At 37.7% G+C, this 27,628-nt stretch overlaps 1 protein-coding gene across 4 annotated transcripts; it reads right to left on the reverse strand.

The window, feature by feature from the left end:
- Positions 1–1,880: 1,880 nt before the first annotated feature.
- LOC128243446 (hepatocyte nuclear factor 4-gamma-like) lies at positions 1,881–27,628 on the reverse strand. Of its 4 annotated transcripts, none has more exons than XM_052961232.1 (9): positions 27,525–27,628; positions 7,125–7,166; positions 6,556–6,724; positions 6,177–6,307; positions 5,661–5,776; positions 5,148–5,303; positions 4,662–4,902; positions 4,114–4,350; positions 1,881–3,514 (listed from the first exon to the last, which is right to left on the reverse strand). In XM_052961232.1, the coding sequence occupies exons 1-9, from the start codon at positions 27,556–27,558 to the stop codon at positions 3,054–3,056; spliced, it is 1,587 nt and encodes a 528-aa protein (XP_052817192.1). In that variant the 5' UTR covers positions 27,559–27,628; the 3' UTR covers positions 1,881–3,053. The 4 variants fall into 4 exon arrangements, with proteins under 4 accessions (XP_052817192.1, XP_052817194.1, XP_052817191.1 ...); XM_052961234.1 differs by having other exon boundaries at positions 6,556–6,721; positions 27,525–27,609; XM_052961231.1 differs by lacking the exon at positions 27,525–27,628 and adding an exon at positions 19,351–19,481 and having other exon boundaries at positions 6,556–6,721.

The raw sequence follows: 27,628 nt of genomic DNA on the forward strand, positions 1-27,628 counted from the left end.
CCACGGCAGCGGTTGGGTCACAATTAACTTGCCACGGCAGAGGTTGGGTCACAATCAACTTGCCACGGCAGCGGGTGGGTCACAATCAACTTGCCACGGCAGAGGGTGGGTCACAATTAACTTGCCACGGCAGCGAGTGGGTCACAATCAACTTGCCACGGCAGAGGGTGGGTCACAATTAACTTGCCACGGCAGAGGGTGGGTCACAATCAACTTGCCACGGCAGAGGGTGGGTCACAATTAACTTGCCACGGCAGAGGGTGGGTCACAATCAACTTGCCACGGCAGAGGGTGGGTCACAATCAACTTGCCACGGCAGAGGGTGGGTCACAATTAACTTGCCACGGCAGAGGGTGGGTCACAATCAACTTGCCACGGCAGCGGGTGGGTCACAATTAACTTGCCACGGCAGAGGCTGGGTCACAATTAACTTGCCACGGCAGAGGCTGGGTCACAATTAACTTACCGCGGTAGAGGCTGGGTCACAATTAACTTGCCACGGCAGCGGCTGGGTCGCAATTACCTTGCCACGGCAGCCGGTGGGTCACAATTCACTTACCGCGGCAGCGGATTGGTAACAATTAACTTGCCACGGCAGCGGCTGGGTCGCAATTACCTTGCCATGGCTGCTGATGGGTCACACTTGACTTGCCATGGTAGCTGATGGTCAACACTTGACTTACCATGGCAGCTGATGAGTCACACTTGACTTGCCATGGCAGCTGATGGGTCACACTTGTCTTAACATGGCAGCTGATGGTTCACACTTGACTTGCCATGGCAACTGTTGGGTTACACTTGACTTGCCATGGCAGCTGATGGTTCACACTTGACTTGCCAGGTCAGCTGATTGGTCACACTTGACTAACCATGGCAGCTGATGGGTCACACTTGACTTGCTACGTCAGCTGATGGGTCACGCTTGACTTACCACGTCAGCTGATGGGTCACACTTGACTTGCCACGTCAGCTGATGGGTCACACTTGACCTGCCACGTCAGCTGATTGGTCACACTTGACTTGCCACGTCAGCTGATTGGTCACACTTGACTTACCTCGTCAGCAGATGTGTCACGCTTGACTTGCCACGTCAGCTGATGGGTCACACTTGACTTGCCACGTCAGCTGATGGGTCACACTTGACTTGCCACGTCAGCTGATGGGTCACACTTATTTTGCCACAATTAGCATGCCGGGCAGCGGAAGGGTCACACTAATTAACATACACTATCAATACGATACAGCTGGTAGGGATGGTTTTTTCTATTTTTTTCAATATATTATAGAATGTTCCATATTTTAGAGTTTTAACTTTGTTTTCGGCTACACATTATCTCAAATATTTAAACGGTAGCAAGTACTTTGGGCGTAACCTTGTTTTACGAGCGAGCGCATAAACGGGACAGCGCAATTCATGAATTGACCAAACGGTATTAATTGGACGTAAACAGCTACGTCACCTGCAATCCCAATGATTGAAATTATAATCTTATTAACTCGTGTTGTGGATGCCCTGGCTATTACATGATATGCTTGCGTTACCGATGTTGGTTGTCGTTTTATACGATGAAATTTGTATACTTACTGTTATAATTATCATTATCTTATTTTGATTACGAGAGCAATATTAATTACGGTGGAAAAAAGAATCGCAAAACATATTGTTACATATGCCACCTATGTTGTAACGTTTTGGGTAGAGTGTTACATGTGTTTCAAGTTGGCAACATTTTGGAGGACCATACACTAGTGTTCATTTGTGCAAGTTTGTAACATATAAAGCCGGTTTGTAACAAAATATACCGATGGTTATATCTGTGCCGATTGTATTTCCTGTCTGTTATGTAGATTGCTCTTAAGTAAAGTAATAAAGACGAAAATGGTAAAGTAAATTTATTCTGTAATACATATACATGAATTGAAAGAGATCAGTCAACAGTTAACGCAATCCCAGAAACCGGAAACCCCGGTATATAGAGATCTATGTCAATATCAAGCAATTTAGTCATCTATGACATTTACAACACGTGAGTGACTATCAACCTCGACATCACTCATATTAGTCCCTGTGTCCAGTCTAACATTTTGTAGTTTGGTTCCCCGCTTTCAGTGAATGCGCTGCGATGAAACAGCGAAACAACAAAACTTAACAATATCACTGGCAAGTGTCCCAACAACGGTACAGCATACATTCAAGGTGGTATGGGTTATTTCGTAAACTATTAAAAAGTAAATATTCACAAAAAGTAGTTCAATATTTCTACTTTGCATAGTCAACAACGATATCTATTTATAAATGTGCAACAACCAGGGACGCGGCTTCACTGAACGTGCTGTTCTAGGGATGTCGGATTTTTTTTTCTGCTGGATTTGGGGAAGTGTGTGTTTGCTTAGTTTTTGTCCGGTACATATGTTAAGAAGAACATGAATATCCCCATTTTTTACATTAATCAATATTTGTCTTACAAATAGAGAAGACAGTTGTCAATAATTAATGTAATGATTCATAACGACTTTTTTTCGGGGAAAAGTGTTCGTTGCGGCCTGCATGGCCTATATAAAGCTACGCCCCTGACACTCCCGTGCACCCGGGATATTGTTGTACGATTGTACACCAACGTAACTCATGTAATTACAATATTACATTTAAGCTCCTTACACTTGGATATTACAATCAGTAAACAAAACATAGCCATAAAATCGTATACTTAATGACATATATACATAAAATATGAACATGTATTTATTATCACAGTATCAACATGGAATGCATGTGAGTATACAATGATTTTGTCTGTTGTGGTGTGACTTGGCTACATTTACCCTGAATAGAAGTTTTGGCAACGTATGGCATCATAAAAAACCCTTACAAATCATCCAACAGAAACGTGTAGCCAAACAAATTCCGACGAACTATTTGATATACTGGAAATTATCAAAGGCAAATTTGATCAAAGTGGCAATATTCGATGGCCGAGAAACTATGTACATGTATACTTAACACCTCTCATGAAATATATCATTTTCGATCTAGTTAAAGTTTGATCAAATCTTCAGATTATTTCTTGCTTAAACTTCGCGGTAGACGTTAAGTTAAATGGCTCGTGCGCATGCACCGGTGACGAGTTGAAACTTCCGGTAGTATTGATCACGTGACCGTTGAAACACGAGGGACTTCCTAGAGGGCCCATATTCAGGTTGGGGTCCGCGGGGGACACGGTGTGCTGGGGGGAGTTTTCTAGCTGTATATCCGGTATATAAGGAGCGGAGCTGAACGTAACTCCAGACATGGGCGGCGACTGTGTCCCTAACGACATGACCCCGGCGTTCAGTGACCCGGTGAAGGTCATGTTGTCCTCGTCTTCCGACCCTTGAAGGTCGCGGTAGTTGAGGATCATGGAGGAAGGGGACATAGGGAGGGAGCTTTGGGCTGCATCTACCTGCGTCGAGCATGTACCACCGGAAGTAGCCGACGCGCTTTGACCGGAAGCGGCGGCACTGTTGTTTGTGGCACCTTAAACGTGGGAAACCGACCATTAATAAAATATTGCCAATGTAATTCTCAATCCAATAATTGTAATTGCACTGTTAATATTTAAATTACGGTAACATATTGCAGTCGGTCGTACGTATGTAAGAAAGCTTATGAAGAAAACACAAGAAGGAACATATATTTTACATAGTCGCATAATTTCACAGAGTGGAAACCTCATTTATCCTAAATAAAAGTAAACATTGTACACTCCGATGATAAGCCTCGTCGATTACCCCCGCTATACTATCACGCCCTGCCTCTTTCAGTACCGTGGGACATTATGCCAGGACAATCTCGTATTCATGAATAATTAACCAAGCAGTTGCATTGGAGCCAAATGGGGTCCTCTACGGAATCTAAGCCAATGCATTAGTAATAAGTTATGGTTAATTGGAAGAAGAGTTTTCTCCCCTACCTCATAAATAAAGATATGCAAACGAGATCGTGTCAGTTCATTTTACTACGTTGCTAATATAGTGTAATCGGAATAAAGAACTAGGATTGCTGACGATGCCATATTCCTCAACTTTTATTATCTTTAAAAAGCCCTTTATCAGAGCACCGGAAGTTCAATTTACCCCCAAGGAGCATCTCCTGCAGCAGGCTGTCAACGTGGGCGACCCCAAACATCTTGGCGAACTGGATCTGCTCGATCATCTGCCACGTTATGGACTGGAGCGCTGGAAGTAGCAAAAGGATCTCCCCAAAGCGTCCACGGGAGTCGTACTGTCTATCGCTAATGTAATCTTCCAAGTTCACCTGTACCTGGTAGCGGAACGCCTTGATCCGAGCCGGTTCGCTCAGGCCCTTAGCATCTGGGATAAAGGAGAGGGAGAACTAATTATATTTTAATTTTGGAGGAAATGTATATACATATTTTTTTCTGTTTGTTGCTTTAGTAAACATATTCGTTCTATATACCGCATATATCCCGTTTCATTTTGACGGGAACTTTTTTATTTATAATGAATATGCAAAGTATAAATGGATAAAAAGCGAAAATCTGCTATTCAAAAGGCCTATGGTCTGAGTGCGAGAGACATATTCACTCTCGATACTTCAGTAAACTTAGTAGAAAATATGAGATGTTGCCATATTCGAAACACTAGTAATGCCAAATGCTCACCAGGGTCAAAGAAGACGACAGCCTTAAGGCAGGAGAACTCAGATTCGTCAATCTGGACTTCCCTCATCGGCCGCACAAGCTCGTCCAACACGCGAGCCGCTACCCGCCCGATTTCCGGGTCCGACGTCGTCCGCGGGATGATGACGTCATTTCCTAGTAGCAGTGTGTCGGAGTTACTGAGAGAGCGTTTAGCGACCCCAAGAAGAAGGTGCTCGCCTGCATGTGCTCTCAACAGGGCAACCTGGCGGCAGAAATGTTTAATATGAGAAATAAATGTAAATTTATACATACAAAATGAAGGAGTGTTGTCATGACGGACATGAAACCAGATCGATAAAAGTGTTCCTAACGTTCGCGAGTTGGAGCCAACGGTTTTCGATTTAAAATTTATTCGTTCGATGGTTTCATTGTGAAAAGTGAAATCACTGTATGTATCAAAGATGCGAAAATAGAAACAGTGAACGTAAATGGAATTTCACTGTGTACCTGGTCGTCTAGGGGCAGTTCGCAGAAGCATGGTATGTATTTGGCCCACTCGACCAAGATAAGGAGCTGTTGTTTCATAGAGTCGCAAATGTCGTCTGCTGTCGCCACGCGCTTATGTAGCAACTCGTCACCGTTACATGTAACAGGCGCCATCGTCTGAAAACAAAATAAACATTTATATATTAAAGTACTGAAATGTCAATGTGAAATATACCACGGCCAATGCAGTACTAATCTGTTTAAGCTCGATTAAAAAGATACTTGAATGTTGATATGAATCACTTTCGGGCCCGTGTAGAAACCAGTTATTGTGTCTCTTTTAAGAAGCTTTGAGAAAGTAACCCGTTGGGGATCACACCCACAACCTCTCGTGTGAGAGGCGGACACATGTAACACTACACCACTATCAGTCGATTGACATGTTACGCCTAGCTGTAGGCCACGAGCGAGGAACGGTTGAGGATTAATTATTTGGACGTAGCTTAGCTGGTACGGGCAGGGGTTATGTATTACCTGTCGTGAGAGCAGCTCGGCATTAAGAAGCGTGCTGACAGAAAGCGCCCCCTGGTGGCCCATGTCGTCATAACTCGTGCGACGCACGCTGATACGATCACGCTCGTTCTGAACGGCTGAATAAGAAATGGTACCAGTTAACATACTGCATACATAACATTTAGTAGAGCAGTATGCTCTACTAAATGTTGACTGACCTATTTAACTGCAAACATACATTTACAAAGCAAGTACAGTTATGATGACAAACCTGTAGTTTGAACACACTGGTAAATGACATGTACATTTATAGTTCGAGCCAACTCTCTTAAGCTTCATTGTAAAAACACCTGATAGCTAATATCTATTTATGCTCGAATCCGTTTTATACGTGGATAACTTTTAAGAGGGCAAAAGAGCGTAGACCTGGTAGGGCGTACACCCACAACCACTTAGGCGAGCGGCGGACACCAATACCACTAGATCTCTCACATGATTTTTTAAATTATCAAGCTTCTACGTGTATTGAAAGCTCACCTTCTTTCTTCATGCCCGCGCGGAAACACTTCTTAAGGCGGCAGTAGCGGCACTGGTTCCGCTTGTCTTTATCAACCACACATTGACGCTGGAACCGACACGTGTACGCGTGGTTTTTACGCACGCTGCGTCTGCAAACACGCGAACAACGTTGTTTAGTGAATATATTTGAATTAAACGTTGAAGAAGTTTGAAATGAAGTGCACGTATACACGAACAGTTAACACAAAAATAATTGTGTACAACACGATTCGCACCCTTAAAATAAGTTTGATATCTAATACTACACATTAACAACTCGACCTCCAAGATTTAGTTAGAAAATATGAGAATATCACTTTTCTATGCATGCTATTAGTTCTCAAAGTGTTGTTCTAACCGGAAGAAGCCCTTGCATCCATCGCAACTGGCGGCCCCATAGTGTTTCCCGGTGGCGCGATCCCGGCAGATGGCGCAATACTGTGACAGGGGCTGGGTACCAACCGGGGCTGTGCTGATCGTCTGTACGGCGGATCCGGATATTGTCTGTAAACCGATGCCGTCTGCTTCTTCAATAAAAGTTATATAAACGTGAATTTCAAATTGGTCGGCAAAGAATGGATTAACTGACTGAACTTGAAACATGTAACTAGATTAAAGCATAACTGATTGATCGCATGAATGAATGAAAGTACGAGCCAGTGAATGAATAAGTGAGTTCTTGAGCGACCGCAAGTGAGTGATTTAGTACGATAATAAATAAATAAATAAATGAATGAATGAATGAATGAATGAATGAATGAATGAATGAATGAATGAATGAATGAATGAATGAATGAATGAATGAATGAATTAATATAAATAAATAAATAAATAAATAAATAAATAAATAAATAAATAAATAAATAAATAAATAAATAAATAAATAAATATGTATATACATTTGTTTAGTTAAATACAACTACTCACCATCGTAATAGAAGTACTGTTGTGTTTCCCGCGGGGATGATTCTAAAGAAGAAAAGAACACTTTAGTTTCATTTTCGAAATCGCTGATTGATCTGTAAATCATTATAGATATTATAGAAAGAGTAGTCCCCTTCTCGCCCTTAAATCTCACAAGACTAAAAAGTGTCCATGAGTTCCCCTGTAGTATATATATAGGGGACATGGAAGGGATCAGAGAGATATCACAGAGAACCCCAGCCTCGATTAAATCCCATTGTCGGATCTGCCTCCGAACAAACAGAACAAGAGTAATCATGTAAAATGATTACCTTCCAATCATATAAGCCGTTTGTTTAATACTTATTACAATAGATAACCGACCCCGAAGCAACGGGGAGCAGTCATGGGTTCCTTGCGCACTTATCGTCAAGTGGATGCCTACTATCGCCGAGCAAATATTTTTCGCCACTTAAAATATCCTTGCCCAAATGGGAAATTCTTTTGGGCAAATTTTGTGTCCACGCAGATTCTGGCTTGTCTGCAGAAATCAGAGGACACTGCTGGGAAAGTCAACTGTGGAAGTGGCAATTGAGAAACAAACCGGCTTATTTGGGATGGGACTCCTCCAGTTTTGGGTTTTCAAAAATAAATAAACAAGGGAGAACGCTGTTTCCGGTTGCTATTCTTCGATCACTCTAAGATCAGCGGGACTGAAACTAGCGGGATCAGCATATTTCTGTTCTAAGGGTATCATGGGATTATTGTGTTTAAATGCAATTAGATTAATCAGGACAGGCAAAAGAACCACATGTAAATCTTAAACGATTTTTCCACATACATGCTTGACGTTCCCCTATCCTGTCCTTTCTTGCCTATTTACAGATTTTTTTTATATATTTGTTTGTGTCAATACGCATTTATCAATTTAAACGTGGTCGGTCAATCCCGGCACCGCTGAGCGACCACTTTCATTTGATAAATGCATATTGACAAACATAAGTAGTCAACATAATATTTTGTCCAAAGAGACAGCAGTACGAGGATTGTGGGTTGTTTACAAAATATAATATAGACCACTAAAAACTTGGAAAAAATGATTTTATGTGAAGTAGTCGCAAAACCATTTACATGTATTGTGAGTGTGATCACTAATGTATTTAGCTATGTCCTGCTTTTTGTCTCACTTATTATTTCGAGTTATTCGTTATCATACCCGTTCTGCAAATAAATCACCCTTCACTGTTATTCGTCTCAGGCACACATTTGACCGAAGTTCGGACTTTGGTTCAGAAAAGCCGGATCAACTCAATAGATGGATTGGCCGGAACCAAAGTCCAAACTTCAGGTAACTGTGGACAATTCGTCAACACAATATTTTAACAGTTTCTTTTGTGTCAGCACGTCCTAAAATGTTTGACAATGGACGCATACACGAGCAAGCATTTGCTGAAAAAGTCACCGTTAAGATCTACTTTACGAAGTTATCTGCAATAACTTGCAGAGGCAATACGACCACATTCTGCACAGAACTTACGAATACACAAAAATTTCCCACCCAAGTCTTTGAAAAGGATCAGAGAATGATAATTCGGAGGCTATCATTCTCTGATAATATAAGCTCTGAAACAATCTAAGATCAAACAAAAGGGCGGGAGCACTTGGAAATATTGTACACTTAATGTGATATAGTCAACTACTTAGATAAGACTAGAGCTGTGAGATTTGAACCAATCACAAACAAGTCCTTAAGTCAAAAACTAGAATTACAAAACGAAATCGCTTCCATTACAACCAGCTTGTAATTCAGTTTTGTATCATTATACGTTATAGATAAACTGATAATATATTGTATTAACAAAGTATAATTAATTGAGCCCAAGGCAGTTTTTACTAATAAGGAATTAAATCAAATAACACAACATTGAACACTGCGTTCAAACTTCGTAATATAAGGTCACCGCCACTTGATCGCATTCTTTTTCAACGCAGTAGGGCAAGCGAGCAAATTCCATCAAGCGCGCTAGCACTTCCTAGTAATTAGTTTGCTTGCCCTTCTGCATTCAGAAACGCAAGAAAAAATGCGATCAATATTTAATTATTCATATTTACATTTTAAATATTTATTCATTACGATTAAAAAAATAGCAGTTTCTTTTGCACTTGAGTATTTGTTCTTAAAGAAATGTAACCGACAACATACATATATGTTTCTATAAAAGAATAGCTGATATTTGTAACCTCGTTTATCGTTGGTTTAAGCTACGTCGCGCTTATCCATATGAGCACGGCATTGAAATATACAATGACGTCATAACTACATGCGTGTTATAAAATATGAACGATTTATCTATACAAAGATAAATATAACACAGTGCATAATATGCATGCAATAATACAATGTACACTACAGGGACAAGCCCAGTAGCAAAACATCTAAATATAGCCCTGTTTAAAGGCACACGGTGAAGGCCTAACAAACTCGGCGCGAGAGACACACACTGTATAAAACAACACAGACAGACCACAGTTGCATAACAATAATGCAACGTGAGTCAACTGGGGGTTAAACGGTTAGTGCCACATGCGTTTATTTGGGGTTAAACGGTTGGTGTCACATGCGTTTATTTCGGGTTAAACGGTTGGTGCCACATGAGTTTGCTGGGGGTTAAACAGTTAGTGCCACATGACTTGACTGGGAGTTAAACGGTTAGTGCCACATGAGTTTACTGGGGGTCAACGGTTAGTGCCACATGCGTTTCCTGGGGATTAAACAGTTAGTGTCAAATGCGTTTACTGGGGGTTAAACGGTTGGTGCCACATGAGTTTACTTGGGGTCAACGGTTAGTGTCACATGCGTTTACTGGGGGTTAAACGGTTAGTGCCACATGAGTTTACTGGGGTTCAACGGTAAGTGCCACATGACTTTACTGGGGGTTAAACGGTTAGTGCCACATGAGTTTACTGGGGGTCAACGATTAGTGTCACATGCGTTTACTGGGGGTTAAACGGTTATTGCCACATGAGTTTACTGGGGTTCAACGGTTAGTGCCACATGAGTTTACTGGGGGTTAAACGGTTAGTGCCACATGCGTTTACTGGGGGTTAAACGGTTAGTGCCACATGAGTTTACTGGGGGTTAAACGGTTGGTGCCACATGAGTTTACTGGGGGTCAACGGTTAGTGCCACATGAGTTTACAGGGGGTTAAACGGTTAGTGCCACATGAGTTTACTAGGAGTTAAACGGTTAGTGCCACCTGAGTTTACTGGGGCTAAACTGGTGCATGAGTATGTTCAGCCCCACACTTGTCCCAAAAGTTATCAATACTTGCAAAGTAAAACAAAAATATAAGTCCAATCTGTTCCAGCATCGATGAACAATCTTCGATAAATCAAATCTCTGTAATGGATGAGCAAAATGAATCTTCATCTGGCAAAATATAAATAGCATTACCTATTGTAACATAACTTAAATCCATTGTCCTTTCTCGAGTTTCTTCTTTAAATATCTTAGAACATTGTAGTGAGTATTATTTGTCCATTACAACGGGATTTTGATAGAAAGTTTAGTAAGTCGCTCTTGTCATCATCCACGTAGATGATTTGTTTATCTACAGTAATATTGTATCTATATTTTTATCAACAGATTATGAAGAAGCATATCTGTATATCTCTTCATATTTGGTTTACATATAACTCTAGTTTCTAAATTAAATATGGTTATCAAAATGACACATTTTATCAATTAAATAGTCGATAAGCTAGAGTTGTTCTATATTGTTGAGAGTTGTGTATAAAAAATGTTGTGTATTAAATATGAGTTTTTAACTGATCGTAGCAAAAAAAGTCACATCCCCTTCCTTGTCAGAAGTATAATTACATGGTAATGCAATGGAATCTATAAATCACACCCTCCCTTGTCAGAACCATAATTACATGGAATGCAATGACATCAATAAATCATCCCCTCCCTTGGCAGAACCATAATTACATGGTAATGCAATGGAATCTATAAATCACACCCTTCCTTGTCAGAACCATAATTACATGGTAATGCAATGGAATCTATAAATCATCCACTCCTTTATCAGAACCATAATTACATGGTAATGCAATGGAATCTATAAATCATCCACTCCTTTATCAGAACCATAATTACATGGTAATGCAATGGAATCTATAAATCGACCACTCCCTTGTCAGAACCATAATTACATGGTAATGCAATGGAATCTATATATCATCCACTCCTTTATCAGAACCATAATTACATGGTAATACAATGGAATCTATAAATCATCCACTCCTTTATCAGAACCATAATTACATGGTAATGCAATGGAATCTATAAATCACCCCCTCCCTTGTCAGAACCAGAATTACCTGGTAATGCAATGGAATCTATAAGTCACCCCCTCCCTTCTCAGAACCAGAATTACATGGTAATACAATGGAATCTATAAATCATCCACTCCTTTATCAGAACCATAATTACATGGTAATGCAATGGAATCTATAAATCACCCCCTCCCTTGTCAGAAGTATAATTACATGATAATACAATGGAATCTATAAATCACACCCTCCCTTGTCAGAACAATAATTACATGATAATACAATGGAATCTATAAAAGGAAAAGCCGAGTAGTCAATGCCCTTTTATCAATTGTTGAAAGTCTTCTACAAGTGTGATGTTGTGAAGCTGAACTTGTACTGTAGCTACCCGTACATTAGATAGTTGCAGTTGACCCGAAAAGCCGTTTACGTAATATATATGTTGTTAGGATGACCGACACTGGAATGAAATGCTTTCCTCGTCAGTTATTAGGTGATAATACAGCTCTATACTTAGAACAAATGGCTTCTATAAAAAGTAGTTTGACAATTTCCGCGCACCAATAAGTTTGGTGAAAACGGTAGGAAAAGACATTTCTATATTAACGTAACGGGAGGTTTTCAAGCTATTTTTGCTTTCAGTTGTTCATAGATCTGCATCGAAGTGTTAACATAACTTAATAGTGATAAAACAAATATGAAGTGTATTATTCACACATTGTGATTGAAAATAGACACGGAAATAATTTAATCAGTTATTAGTTTTAAATAACTTTCGGTTTTGTCTTCGTTCTTATCATGAGAATATCCTATCCCTTTCAAAGTTAAGAGACAATTCTTGAAAAATACTTCCAGTTTCTATTAGATTGTTGTTTATCTATCACTCATGCCTACTTACTCTAGAAAACACTTGGAAAAAGCGACCACAAACCCACAGCTCATAAGATGAACGTTATTATTTGTAAACCAAACGACTTAACAAAAAATAACCGATTATACCATAAATTGAGTTGACCGTTATTAATGGTAACCTTACTTAACACTTGATAAAGCGAGCTGCAACTGTGTCCAACATCATTCTTTGATAAGATAAATTAGATAAAACAAATGGTGTTGACGTAAGAAAAATGCTGGGCCAAGAAAACATCCTGAAATAATCACCAAGGACAAATGTTTGAAGTATAACAGCAAACTATTACTCTGCAAATGCAACCAATGTTTGAATGGCAGTCTCGGTTCTTTTGACATTAAATGGAAGAAATGTAGGACAACATCCATACGGACAAAATTCCCTCCACCAATTTATGAAAAGTCGGAAGAAATCCCCCATACCTTCTACCTATGTGTCAGTAGAAATGGCTCAAAATGGAAGAGTATTCAATTTAAACAATATACTACAAATAATAGTTGGGGGATTTTGTCAGTCTATGCAAAAATTGTTAGGGAAGATTTCGAGGTAAAGTACACATAAACACTACCAAATAATTTCTTACACTACCAAAATACTATTTAAAAAAACAACAACAATAAAAAACATAAAACACGTGTGAGTTAAATTATCAACCAAAAGCCGTGGTCAACCATGTATTATCCTGTATAATACATATGTTTTGTCATTTGTCAATGATTTAAACTGGTTTTGCAAATTATTTTGTGGAATAATAAAGGATGTGATAAGCATTAAGTTTGAAAGTTTAAAAAATGAGACAAAACAAAGGTTTTGAATTTAATAGCTGTGAAAAATAACGAACATTTTCTCTCGTGTGTTTTAGGTAATAAAACAGTTAATTTCCTTTCGTAAAGATAACATTTTGATATAAAAGTGTTATTATAGTTATTTCATGTTCATTTGGGTAGCAATCAACTCATACCTCTACATAAAAACACATTTGTTATATTTGCCTCGTATCATTGTGACCATAATAACTATTTGGCATATCATGTTTTGTCAAGAAACTGTTATTTACAATCATGTTTACGACATATTTGTTTTGTCTGTCTGTCTGTTATAAACTGTTGACACGTTTTAACATAAGAAGCAAATGAGTAAATAAGGAGTAAAATGTCAATAGTTATCATTCCTGAACTAATTGTACCTAAGGTTACCTTCCTTGCCTCATTTATCAATATGCTTTAAGCAGATTTGCCAGTAAAAATTGAAACGTCAATTATCTGCGAACAGTTGAAAGAAAAACATTTACTGCTGAGATGAAGATCATTTTGGTTAAAATGTCATGGCTGACAGTTTTTTTTTATATAGTTTATTCAAGTGGAGATGTGTTTCTAACGAATCACGTATTAAAGTCCAATTTGTACTGGCTTAATACGCCAAGATGGTGTATTGTAAGTACATTAATGGATGTCATCGTCTGTTTTCGATCGAAAATATCTCAATTTTAGTCGAAGATGTTTGTTGTTACATCGACATGAATAGGGAATCGCAATGGAAGCTTGTATGGACCTTATAAAGGGACGAGTCCAGTAGCCAATACGCTTTCACAAAGTGTTTTAATTCTTCTTATATGTGATATAAGCTATCCTTTAAAATATCAGAGAGGAGACACATTCAAAATGCCAGTACACAAATGGTAATGTTGAAAATTCAGCTCTTTTTTTGAACAACTGGCATCTAAGAAGTTTGCCCCCAATACTTAGACAGCAATTAGTTTTGTGAAGCGGTAAGCAAAACACGTGCAACGGCTTCAAATAAGGAATGAATTGCGGGCTTGATGTCATTATCGGGGTATGAACGCAATTGGGCTGGTCAAAGTCCGCGTACTTTGACCAGCCCAATTGCGTTCATATCCCCGATAATGACATCAAGCCCGCAATTCATTACTTATATTTACACCAATAGTTCATTATTTCATTCAACAATTGTTTAAAAATACTTAATTTCATTTTAAAAAACCTTTCAGTAACCCTTTCCTACCCATTCTGTAAACAGAACGACCCGACTGTAACCGGAAGCATTTTTTTCAAATGACGTCACAATATCGCGAGAAAAGATCAACCACTTGAAAACACTTTTAAACGTAAATTGCCAACAGTTTTGGCAAATATACATTTAAAATTTAATAAATTAACACTTTCTAAAATGTTGATTTATATTTTACGGGACTTCTGACACAATACAAACAATAACAAGATAAATATTTTTCATGTATATTGTTATGCAATGAATTCCGATCTGAACATATCCGAAGATGTTGCGTTCATCGATTGATGAACGCAATTGCCGAAAGGTATTTCATTTAAGGAATGGAAGTTGAGGTGTAAATATTGTCTTATGAACGAAGTTGGAGGATTTCAAGCTTTATCTGACGTCACCTTTCCAATTTATCATCTCTTCTGACGTAACGAGAGACTTTGGAGACAGACTGTTGCAAATAATGCCCTTGTGGCAGAAAACCAATACAACTATTGGGTGGACAGTCACTCGAAACCTATGATGGTGTTGTTGGGTGGACAGTCACTCGAAACCTATGATGGTGTTGTTGGATGGACAGTCACAACAGAAAGAAAAGGACTGCAAAAAGACGCGTTTATGTTCACATCCATAGATTTTGTGCTAGAAAAATATTGGCCCAAGAATACTCAAACACAACTGAAGTATAACAACCAAAGATTGCAAACAAAGAGAAGCGCAATCTGGATGAGGTATTATTCTGAAGAAAGTACAGCCAATGTATGACTGAACTTACAATACATGTTGTCAATCTCCATATCGAGTCGCTGTAAAACATAATTATGTTGATCAGTTTCTCGACTACCGAAATGTCACCACCATTCGATCTAACATCATCTTTAGACGAAAAAATGAAAACTTGTTCAATTACCATATTTTAGAAATTGATGAACAATCAGATTTTATCTTTATCAGGATATAAATAATACTTGATTAGGGAAGGTCCAGTATTAGTGTCGGTAGCTGGTGCGACCAGGCGGTATGTAGATAAAGCAGCCCGGGATACACCAGGGTTATCTTATCCTCTACATTGTTACTTACATTGTTAAGTGCGATATAGTTAGTCCTGCAAAACTAACTACGTATCACTTAAGATGCAAAGGCGATAAAATTGGACAAATACAAAGATAAAACGGCTGCATCTTTGAAATCGTTTTGTTTCAAGTGGGGTCTCATTTTGGTCACTTAAATCTCGAGTACAGATTGTGTAGATGAAATAAACTGCACTACAATTATTTGGAGCGAATCATTTCAAAAGATATTGATGAATTGGTTACATGTTTGGGCTGTTAGTCATCATTTGTATCTCATCTCTTGCAGATAGTGCATATAATATAGTTCATAGAAGTAGAGGCCTGGGATGGGCTGGAACGAAAATCGTAATAACTTCTTGATACACATTTTTGTTAATTTTTACGATTTGAAAATTCGTATATAAATAACTTGTTTAATACTTTTTGATTACATATTATCTAACTAATTAAAGTTATACATATTTAAGAAGGTCTCCTACCGATACAGGTTTACAAGTCAATAATTCTAGTACATAAAATAGCAGCAGTTTACTTCTTGTTTTTCATCAATTCCCAGAGAAATGGTAAGAAATAGCTATGGATGAGAAAGTCGAAATTTATTAGTTTGTTATAAAGCGTTACCGATGACTGCAAACCAACATGTAATGTAATGTAATATAACTGTATTATAAAACTCGATTTTAACTGAATTACATAGTCCAACCTCAGTGCAAATAATGGAAGCGCTTAAATATTCGAATGTCTTCAAAAAAGACCTCTGAACTTTATTGAATGTAGATACCTTAATATCAGGTAGCGTATCATTTGCTAAGCCATCAGTACTAAGTATATATTTTTTTTATTATAGATAGGAGTTATCGCTTTTATGTTGGCAATGATATGTTGTTACTAATGGCGAGTAACATGCATTTTTAAACATTTCCTGGATTTTATACCCAAAGCTAAATATGTCGCCCAAAGTATTTGTTTATTTGGTATACTGGGAATACTGACATTGCACATTTTTGTAATATATTGTAATTTGGTAAATTAGATCTACCGCATGCTCTCTTGTCATGTTCATTAGCATATATGTACTGAGTAATACATCATAAGCTTTGAAACATGTATAATCGGCCCAATGCCTGTAATGCACAACTGAATACGTTTTTTGTTCGCTCGTTGTTCAGTAGTAGTTTTAGCTTGCGCCATTTGTATTCAAGTTCAGTTAGTTATTGTTTATTGTTCTGAAACTGTATTGCTATCATTCATGATGTTTGTTGTGTATTGTTGTTGGTTGTACGTGTGGTTCCGGCTATAGACTAGTAGGTGTCTGGCTTTTGAGCTTGTCCATGTAATTTCCATTGCGTAGTTCATCGAGTGCTTCGGTTAACACAATTCACAAAAATAACTATGATAACTGAGTTTTGCCATTTCGTGTATGTGCGTGTTAGTAGCCTAACAGATAAATACAGTTCATTCACCTGACAAACGGACGAAAGAGAGAGGTGCGTGAAAATAAATGAAGATACGCGTAGTGGAGAAATCTGTGAATTGTATCTCATTGGTTAGTTTAAAGCTACCGTTGGTGGCAAACATTAACGTCGTAATCACGAGCAGTATCATTACGTAACTAAACGTTGAAAACGTTTAACATTCATACTGGCCTCAATTTCTCTAAAAATCTTAAGCCTAATTTTAAGCCTATAAGGCTTAAATATTTAAGTTCAATAGCTAAATTACTTGCTCAAACTTTACAAAACAAAAACGTAGATTATTATGATTCTTTTTGAAACAAATTCCATTAAAAGTCTCAACAGTCATAAAAGGGGAACATTACACGAGAAATTTGGACATGAAACCCAAAAGACAAACACAATATTCAACCTATTCAAACTGGTTTTATTTGACGCAGCACTACATACAGTATCGTGTCCAAAAAATTGGAACATTGTCGATAAGCCCACCAGAGCGTTGTACCTTAGTGAACCAAGTTACTGAATGAAAACAAAAACAAGTTAACCAAATCTGGCCGAAGGGGTCTGTTATTCTAACTATTTTTTTGCATTCAGGTGAAAGATTCGATTTTTATGTTCCTGCTTAATTCTTTTTCATAAACTTTGTAGTTCTGTAAAATGTTTTAGTTCCTCAAAATGTCAATAATTAATGTCGATTAAACCATCAATAAATCCGATTTTCAATCAAGTGTGTATTTTTAAAATAAGATTAAAAAACAACTTAAGTAGTTGATAGCTTTACAGTCTATATCCACACTTTACCTGGAAGAAATAATCCCCAAGAACAGAAATGACAATACTATTAAGTTCCACAATGAGGCAGACGATCAGATCGGTATGAAATAAATAGAGTAGTTTTAGACTTTGTAAGTTTGTGTATTTGATATAAAATTGGACATTGCTCGTGTTGGTGGATGGGGTGATACTGAAGTACGAGACTAAAGTACAATAGTACAGACACAATCATACATAAACATCACTCCATCAGACACAATACAATAGGCGGCGTTGGAGTTGTCAGTTTTGGGGTTCTGATTTCGATTATTTCTTTCGTAATTATTAAACAAAATATACTTATGATATAAATTTTATATGATTAATAAAATGATAAATAAATTATGCTTAAATTGGACTTCTGGTATATTGATATGCTGAATAAATGATATTATGATCGATTACACTAAGTGATTAATTGATTGGTTGATTGATAATTGGTCGACTTTTTTATCAAATCATTGTTGTATAAATCAATCAAGGAACGCGTCTAATTTGATGGAATGTTATATAATTTCGTCAACATTGCTTAAAATTTTACATTAACAGTTTGTTTGTGAATTGGATTGATATTATTATCGAAGAAATCTTGTACAATTGCTATAACTAGTGTTGTGTAACTATTACATGCAATTGGTAAAAAACCAAATAAACGTCATGCATATTGTGGCGTTTGCAGCTCAAATTGACATGCTTAGTCACGGATAAATATTACATTTCTAGAAGAGGGGTCGTTTAAAGCTGCACTATCACAGATTTACCGTTTTTACAACTTTATTTTATTTTTTCTCCTGGAAAGAGCATTTTTTTGCGTAAATATCTGCAAACCAATGATAAAAGATTACTGAGTAAATATCAGATCGCAGATTTGCATATTTCCGTTCGAAAATTAATGTTTTATGGCTTAACTAACGGTTTAAGAAAAATGCATAAAACATAAATTTTAGAACTTAAATATAAAAATCTGCGATCTAAATTTTGGTCAGCATTCTTAAATTACTGGTTTCCATGGATTTTTGCCAAAATTGGCTCGTTCCAAGACAAGAAATTGAAAAGTTGTCAAATCTGTGAGAGTGCAGCTTTAAATGCACAGAATATATCCAAAAGCCTCGTTTTTACGGAATATGTTTATTGACAACATTAAACGAGAAGTGTAACACACCGTCATCAGTTCCACTTGCCTTGGATTAAACATCAACATTTAGAAGGACACCACCAACAAACGACTAGACTGTTACCGAAGAAAGGAAACTTTACATTCAGTTTTACATTCTTTTAAACACAAAGCCGAAATAACATACAGCACATATACAGATATTTGACGTTATATATTGGAAAATTAAGATTATAATAACTCTATTTTGTGCTCGCACCGGAGTATCAAACTGCAAAATACTTCTTCTATAAAAACAACTAAATAAATTATAACTTCGAACACAAATGTCATCTTCAAGTTATATATTTTCCTATAAATATAACTCTGGTACTTTCTCTATATGATCAGAAACAGTACAAGTGGTATAGCTACAAAATGTTTTATGTCGAACTCGAAGTGTGTTTTTTTGTATTTAAAACGTTTTTTAGGGCAGTTTGTTACTCTGGTGCCATGGGTAAATCTTAATGAAACTTGAAAGAATCTCACCTGGAAGTGCCCTCATATCACCGTGTACCAAGTTCTTCTCTACAGAGTGACCTACGACCATTTCAACCTCCAGATCACTATGAAAAAGTTCACCAAATACACCCAACCTGATGTATCCCAAGTCCTTATATAGAGAGCTCCTCAGAACGTTAATTCATTGTTAAGTGGTTCTCTCGTGTTAGTTTCCGGAATACAATCACACTTTGCAGTGGTTGTTACGCTCGTTTGTGCTGGATGACACTCTATGATGGTTGATAATGAATCATTCTGCCTTGATTTCATACCACGTAGAATGCACATATGGTGCATGTTGGTGCTATTGTGGAGCTTGTGCATATCGAGAGGTGAAAGCGAGAATGTTGGAAGTGACATTAAATAAAGAGGCAAATAGAAGCGTTTCCATTTCATTTCTCCATATCAAAAAGGTTAACATGTTTCAAACCTTACACTTTTATTACAGCGACGCAAAACAACAACACTATATAACAACAACCGTATTAAGCATAGGCACACGTGGTAAGTAATAGTTAGTAAAGTAATAATACTTGTATAAGGTTATTTGACTCCTCTTTATAATAAGTTCTGCTGCCTGAAGACCATTTAGTCGTCACGGAGAAATGGAAACAGGGTTCACCCATTTGCTCCCTTATGTTCGAAAGAAAGGATAACAACTGGAACAACTCCATCCCATATTCAATTGCTAGGTGGACAATTTTCTTTCCTAGCACTTACAACAGATTTCCACAGGATAGCGAAATCCTGCATTAACACGATCAACTTTACCTTCTGTTGTTATCTTTAAACCCGTTAATATGGACTTTTTTGTCTTATTTTCGAAAGATATTGGCGGACTAAAGAACCACAGTAAGATAGATATGGCATATACAGATAAGATACAATAAATTAAGATAATATTAGATAAGTTTTATTTTCAATCGGCAAGACATAGTTTCTTCGATTTCTCTCTTATTTGGATATCAAAAGTCTTTAATTCGACTCGTACATAATCATGTTGTTCTTCACGTCATATTTTAAGAGTCTGCGTTTTAAAAAGGTTAAAATACCATTCGCCGGCCAGATCTCTACTTTACATCATTATTGGTCATTGTTCGGCCGCTCGGCAAGTTCGGTATATTTAAAGGGGCTAGACACCAGATATTCCCAAAATCGGCAAATACAGTATTTTCACAAGCCAAGCCTTGATTTGTCAATACGAGTTAGTACGAGGCCGATAATATATCATTTTACATGTTTGAAAGAATATTTCGTAACTGTCTCAGCTGAGTTAACCCGTATAAAATTAGCGCATAATGGTTTCCTAGTTTAAAGTGTGTATTTTGAGCATGTGAAAGTCACGTTATTATAGGTTCATATACGGACGCTATTTCAAGACGAATGGGATTTATGTGATAGACAACCCCTGTAATTTTCGAAATGAAAAATCAGCAAAAACTTCGAAAGATACGTGTGTCATTTGCGATGTGATACATCAGTAAGATTCAAGGCTATCAATTTTATGTAAATTTTTGACAATTTTCTTTTTTCCTTGCAATTGTATCATCTGGTGTCTAGCCCCTTTAAGACATAGTTAACATTCGTCGTACATTCACCTATGACAGTTAAAGCATTATTTGCGGACAACCTTTTCTACTTAAGACCGGAAACGTACACTTTTGCAAATAATTGTCAAATAAACAGTTTACTTATTCCCACATCGGTTATGTATTGTTAAACCCATAAGTTAAAAAGGCAATGCACTTTTTTTCCAGTACTTAATTGACGCTAATTGAGAAAGATGTTGACCATAAAGAACGCACTCAATATTTTAAGTGTTTTATATTGGTAGAATTACTCATAAACAATGCTTAGATTATTTATCAAAATACTCTTGAAATGCTACACTTAAAAAGTACACTTTAAAAGGCTAGCAGCTGACAGGAAATTTGCTGTGTCATTATCAGCTGACTCTAACTAGGTCATTTTCTATTCATTTTTCTAAAAAAGATAATTCGGACACGCAGCGCATATTAAAGGCACATAAGCTGCAGTATTGAAGCAATCAAATATAAAAATAAGACATTTTCGTTTTTAAATAATCTTACACAGATGAAAGAAAAAAAAACTTTCTGAAGATATTAAAATATAAAAGATACTGATTTTTTATTACGAAATAAAGGCGAGGGTGAGGCTCTAACACATTAAATAGATACTATGTTAAAAGAAGTATTGTTTCATTCTGCTCTCAATCCTCGGAAATAAGAGTGTCTGTCAGATCAAGTCATTTCTACTACGGACGGGTTTAGTGATAACTATTTGAAATGATATGCCAAACATTAACAAGGGCGCCATGGAGCGAATGCCAACGCCAATCTGTTTGTTTAGTTTACAAATGGTCATAACTTAACAATAACTACAGAGTTAAAGTTACGGTCCTTGTTGTGTACTGTCTCTGGCATCATGGGCTTCATTTTAGTATTTTGAATGGTTTTAGAGTGATGACCAACATTAAAGTTTTCGCATAACGCCGTCATCGACGAAGACAACGACATCATCGACGAAGACAACGACATCATCGACGAAGACAACGACATCATCGACAAAGACAACGACATCATTGACGAAGACAACGACATCATTGACAAAGACAACGACATCATCGACGAAGACAACGACATCATTGACAAAGACAACGACATCATTGACGAAGACAACGACATCATTGACGAAGACAACGACACCATTGACGAAGACAGCGACACCATCGACGATGACAACGACACCATCGACGAAGACAGCGACACCATCGACGAAGACAACGACATTATCGACGAAGACAACGACATCATTGACGAAGACAACGACATTATCGACGAAGACAACGACACCATTGACGAAGACAACGACATCATCGACGAAGACAACGACACCATTGACGAAGACAACGACATCATCGACAAAGACAACGTCACAAGACAACGACAACATTGACGAAGACGACGACACCATCGACAAAGACAACGTCACAAGACAAATACACCATTGACGAAGACAACGACATTATCGACGAAGACAACGACACCATCGACGAAGAATAAGACATCATTGACGAAGACAACGACATCATTGACGAAGACAACGACATCATCGACGAAATCAACGACATCATTGACGAAGACAACGACACCATTGACGAAGACAACGACATCATTGACGAAGACAACGACATCATCGACGAAGACAACGACACCATCGACGAAGACAACGACATCATTGACGAAGACAACGACATCATCGACGAAGATAACGACATCATTGACGAAGACAACGACACCATTGACGAAGACAACGACATCATCGACGAAGACAACGACACCATTGACGAAGACAACGACATCATCGACAAAGACAACGTCACAAGACAACGACATCATTGACGAAGACGACGACACCATCGACAAAGACAACGTCACAAGACAAATACACCATTGACGAAGTCAACGACATTATCGACGAAGACAACGACATCATCGACGAAGAATAAGACACCATTGACGAAGACAACGACATTATCAAAGAAGACAACGACATCATTGACGAAGACAGCGACACCATCGACGAAGACAACGACATCATTGACGAAGACAACGACACCATTGAAGAAGACAACGACACCATCGACGAAGACAACGACACAATTGACGAAGACAACGACATCATCGACAAGGACAACCTCACAAGACAACGACATCATCGACGAAGACAACGACACCATTGACGAAGACAACGACATCATCGACGAAGACAACGACATTACCGACGAAGACAACGACATCATTGACGGAGCACGACACCATTGACGAAGACAACGACATCATCGACGAAGACAACGACATTACCGACGAAGACAACGACACCATTGATGAAGACAACGACATCAGTGACAAAGACAACGTCACAAGACAACGACATCATTGACGAAGACAACAACATCATTGACGAAGACAACGACACCATCTACGAAGACAACAACACCATCGACGAAGACAACAACACCAAGGTTATGACAATTCAATGGTGTTTTTCTTCTGAACACAGACGAGGTAACAAGAAACTAAAATTGTATGTTTAAACTGGCTTTGATTTTTTACATTTTAAAAGTGTTTTTTTTAAACACACTTTAAGTTTAACTTTATCAACCTTAGAAAACAACAACTACAAGAACAAGAACACTAACCTATCAACTAACAAAAAACGGGCATTTCTATGAATTTTGCAGATTTTTTTTCTCACGCGCAATTTCCGCCCATGAAGCTTTTCTTCTGAATTAAGTTCTAGAAAACAACGTAGACAGGAAAATAACTATAAATATAAATTCCGACATTATAAGGGTTCTGAAAGAAGCCATATCCCAAGCTGTGCATTAAAAAGGAAGATTATTTTACGTCTACCATTCTTCTTAAGTGTGGGGCTTTACTTTTCTATCTGTCAGGAAAATATAGGATCGTTTTCAAATAAAGACAAGCAAATACGTGCTGATTGACATAAAGCTGTCGAACCATTTTTCTTCACTTTTTAGAATTATATATGTAATTTAAAAAAACAAAACATTTCTTGAGGTTAAAGATGGTTTGTTGAATTGCAAAAGCGTCCCGCCGTTTGCTTCACGCGATACATTTTATTTAGTAATTATAAATGTTGCGGGTGTTGAGCCGTAAAACCCAAGCATGATATATGTTAAACAGTCAAGAAATTTTCACAACAGGTACTGTAGAATTTTAACAGCATGGTATATGTTATACAGTCACGATATACTAATAACAGGTACTGTAAGGCTTACCAGCATGGTATATGTTATACAGTCACGATATACTAATAACAGGTACTGTAAGGTTTACCACCATGGTCTATGTTATACAGTCACGATATACTAATGACAGGTACTGTAAGGTTTACCACCATGGTCTATGTTATACAGTCACGATATACTAATAACAGGTACTGTAAGGTTTACCACCATGGTATATGTTATACAGTCACGATATACTAATAACAGGTACTGTAAGGTTTGCCAGCATGGTCTATGTTATACAGTCACGATATACTAATAACAGGTACTGTAAGGTTTACCACCATGGTCTATGTTATACAGTCACGATATACTAATAACAGGTACTGTAAGGCTTACCAGCATGGTATATGTTATACAGTCACGATATACTAATAACAGGTACTGTAAGGCTTACCAGCATGGTATATGTTATACAGTCACGATATACTAATAACAGGTACTGTAAGGCTTACCAGCATGGTCTATGTTATACAGTCACGATATACTAATAACAGGTACTGTAAGGCTTGCCAGCATGGTCTATGTTATACAGTCACGATATACTAATAACAGGTACTGTAAGGTTTGCCAGCATGGTCTATGTTATACAGTCACGATATACTAATAACAGGTACTGTAAGGTTTGCCAGCATGGTCTATGTTATACAGTCACGATATACTAATAACAGGTACTGTAAGGCTTACCAGCATGGTATATGTTATACAGTCACGATATACTAATAACAGGTACTGTAAGGCTTACCAGCATGGTATATGTTATACAGTCACGATATACTAATAACAGGTACTGTAAGGCTTGCCAGCATGGTATATGTTATACAGTCACGATATACTAATAACAGGTACTGTAAGGCTTGCCAGCATGGTATATGTTATACAGTCACGATATACTAATAACAGGTACTGTAAGGCTTGCCAGCATGGTCTATGTTATACAGTCACGATATACTAATAACAGGTACTGTAAGGTTTGCCAGCATGGTCTATGTTATACAGTCACGATATACTAATAACAGGTACTGTAAGGCTTACCAGCATGGTATATGTTATACAGTCACGATATACTAATAACAGGTACTGCAGAATTTACCAGCATGGTATATGTTATACAGTCACGATATACTAATAACAGGTACTGTAAGGTTAACCAGCATGGTATATGTTAAATACAGTCATGGTATACTCATAACCGGTACTATTAGTTTTAACCAAATGGTATATGTTATACAGTCACGTTTTTCTAATAACTGGGACTGTAAGGTTTAAATAGATGGAACACAACTTACTTAATACTGCCAAAGTTAGTATGTTTACTTTTTCAGAGCTTTTTTAATATTCTAAAATTACACTCATTAAAGGCTTGAGTTTCCGATGGTTTGCCCGCGCCTATTGGCTGCATTACAGTGGCGACATTACGCCTAATGTTGTGTTTAAATGTCATAAGTGACGTGAGATGGAAGTTACTGCATTTTCCAGTCACATCCAGATATTACAAGATTTGACGAAACAGAGCGATACAAGGAGGCCCGGGTGCGATTCCCTAACACCTAATGGTTCTTAAGATACAGCTTTCATTGGCATACAAGCCAATACTGAGTATTTCATATTGATGGGTTCAAACATAACTATACACACCATAAGCCAAATACATCGATGTATATAGTAACTAGTCATGAATAGAGCAATTCACGATAATGTAAAATAGTGAAGCCTGGTAATAAATTTTTGGTATCATCTTAAAGATTAAATGCGTGTTAAATAAGAGATCCTAACTATATTATACAGCAAGATACTGTTACGGTAGTTTGTATTTTGGCTAAACGGAAATCAGAAGGGAAATAACTTATGTTGCAATATTTAAGTGCCGTAAAGGTGTGTTTGTTATATTAGGTGTTGTGATTTGTTACATTTTTGGCACATAAACCCCATTCGGATTGCCCCAGAATAATCTGACAAGGAATCCAAAACTAATGTACTAGTATTCGAAAATGTGTGTATCGGGAAAACATTTATAAATAAATTGCATACTTCATTAAAACCGTATACTCCTCCTTTCAGTTTCAAGATGTTTTAGAAATTATTGTATGTTAAAGAAATAAACACGGTCGTGCCCCATAGAATTCATACAAGAGTCGAGCCCCTTGTACTTCATATCAGGGGCATGCCCCTTATACTTCATAACAGGGTCGTGCCCCATAGATTTCATATAAGGGTCGAGCCCCACATATTTCATATTAGGGTCGTGCCCGATAAACTTCATATAAGGGTCGTGCCCGATATATTTCATATCAGGGTCGTGCCCGATATACTTCATATTAGGGTCGTGCCCGATATATTTCATATCAGGGTCGTGCCCGATAGACTTCATATCAGGGTCGTGCCCGATATACTTCATATCAGGGTCGTGCTCGATATACTTCATATCAGGGTCGTGCTCGATATACGTCATATTAGGGTCGTGCCCGATACTCTTTATTTTAGGGTCGTGCTCGATATACTTCATATAAGGGTTGTGCCCGATATACTTTATATCAGGGTCGTGCCCGATAGACTTCATATCAGGGTCGTGCCCGATATACTTCATATCAGGGTCGTGCCCGATAGACTTCATATCAGGGTCGTGCCCGATATATTTCATATCAGGGTCGTGCCCGATAGACTTCATATCAGGGTCGTGCCCGATATACTTCATATTAAGTTTGTGCCCGATATACTACGTTTTAGGTTAAGGGTAATATGTTGAATACAATTGGAAAAACAGACTTAAACAGTGAACGAAGCTATTCGGGGCCTGGCTTGAGATTGATCTTAAACGGAATTAAATCGGATTTTGTTTGGTTTGTGTTCGGCCCTGACATTTGTGCCTTTAACCCGAATCGTGTATTATTTCAAGCTACTGGGCTTGTTTTTGTAGTTTCCATGATTTAATTAAGAAGGTTATTAAATTTCGCACTTAGAGTGAATACTTTAAGAGTATGATTTTATTTAATTGTGTGTCCTCTTATAAACGTGATCATTACCCACTTCGTCTACTTTCATATCTGTACTAGTATTTATCTTTGTCAGGTCATAAAATAGAATGTAATAGAAATCTTATCTACTATGAAATTAAATACAGTTAAAAGGTAGTTTTTCATAATAATTTATAAAAACAGACTAAAGCCGTTTTACAATTGTTAAAATACACGAGCCATTCCAAGTAAATCACATCTAGTAAATACGAGAAGATAAACTCAGTCTCAACCAAAGTCATACATATATGCGAAGTTAAACAATGAACATCAGCTAGATGGTTAACAGCGGATGTATTAAAAGCGGATCTAACCTTCATTGTCCGAAGTGGAAGAGTTATCACCCATGACGGACTTTGGTCACCGGCTGGGAAAACCCCCTGACACACGGAAATCCTCGGGTCCAAATTCCAAGTCC

Source organism: Mya arenaria, chromosome 8, assembly GCF_026914265.1.
Source record: "Mya arenaria isolate MELC-2E11 chromosome 8, ASM2691426v1".
NCBI classification, from domain to species: Eukaryota; Metazoa; Mollusca; class Bivalvia; order Myida; family Myidae; genus Mya; species Mya arenaria.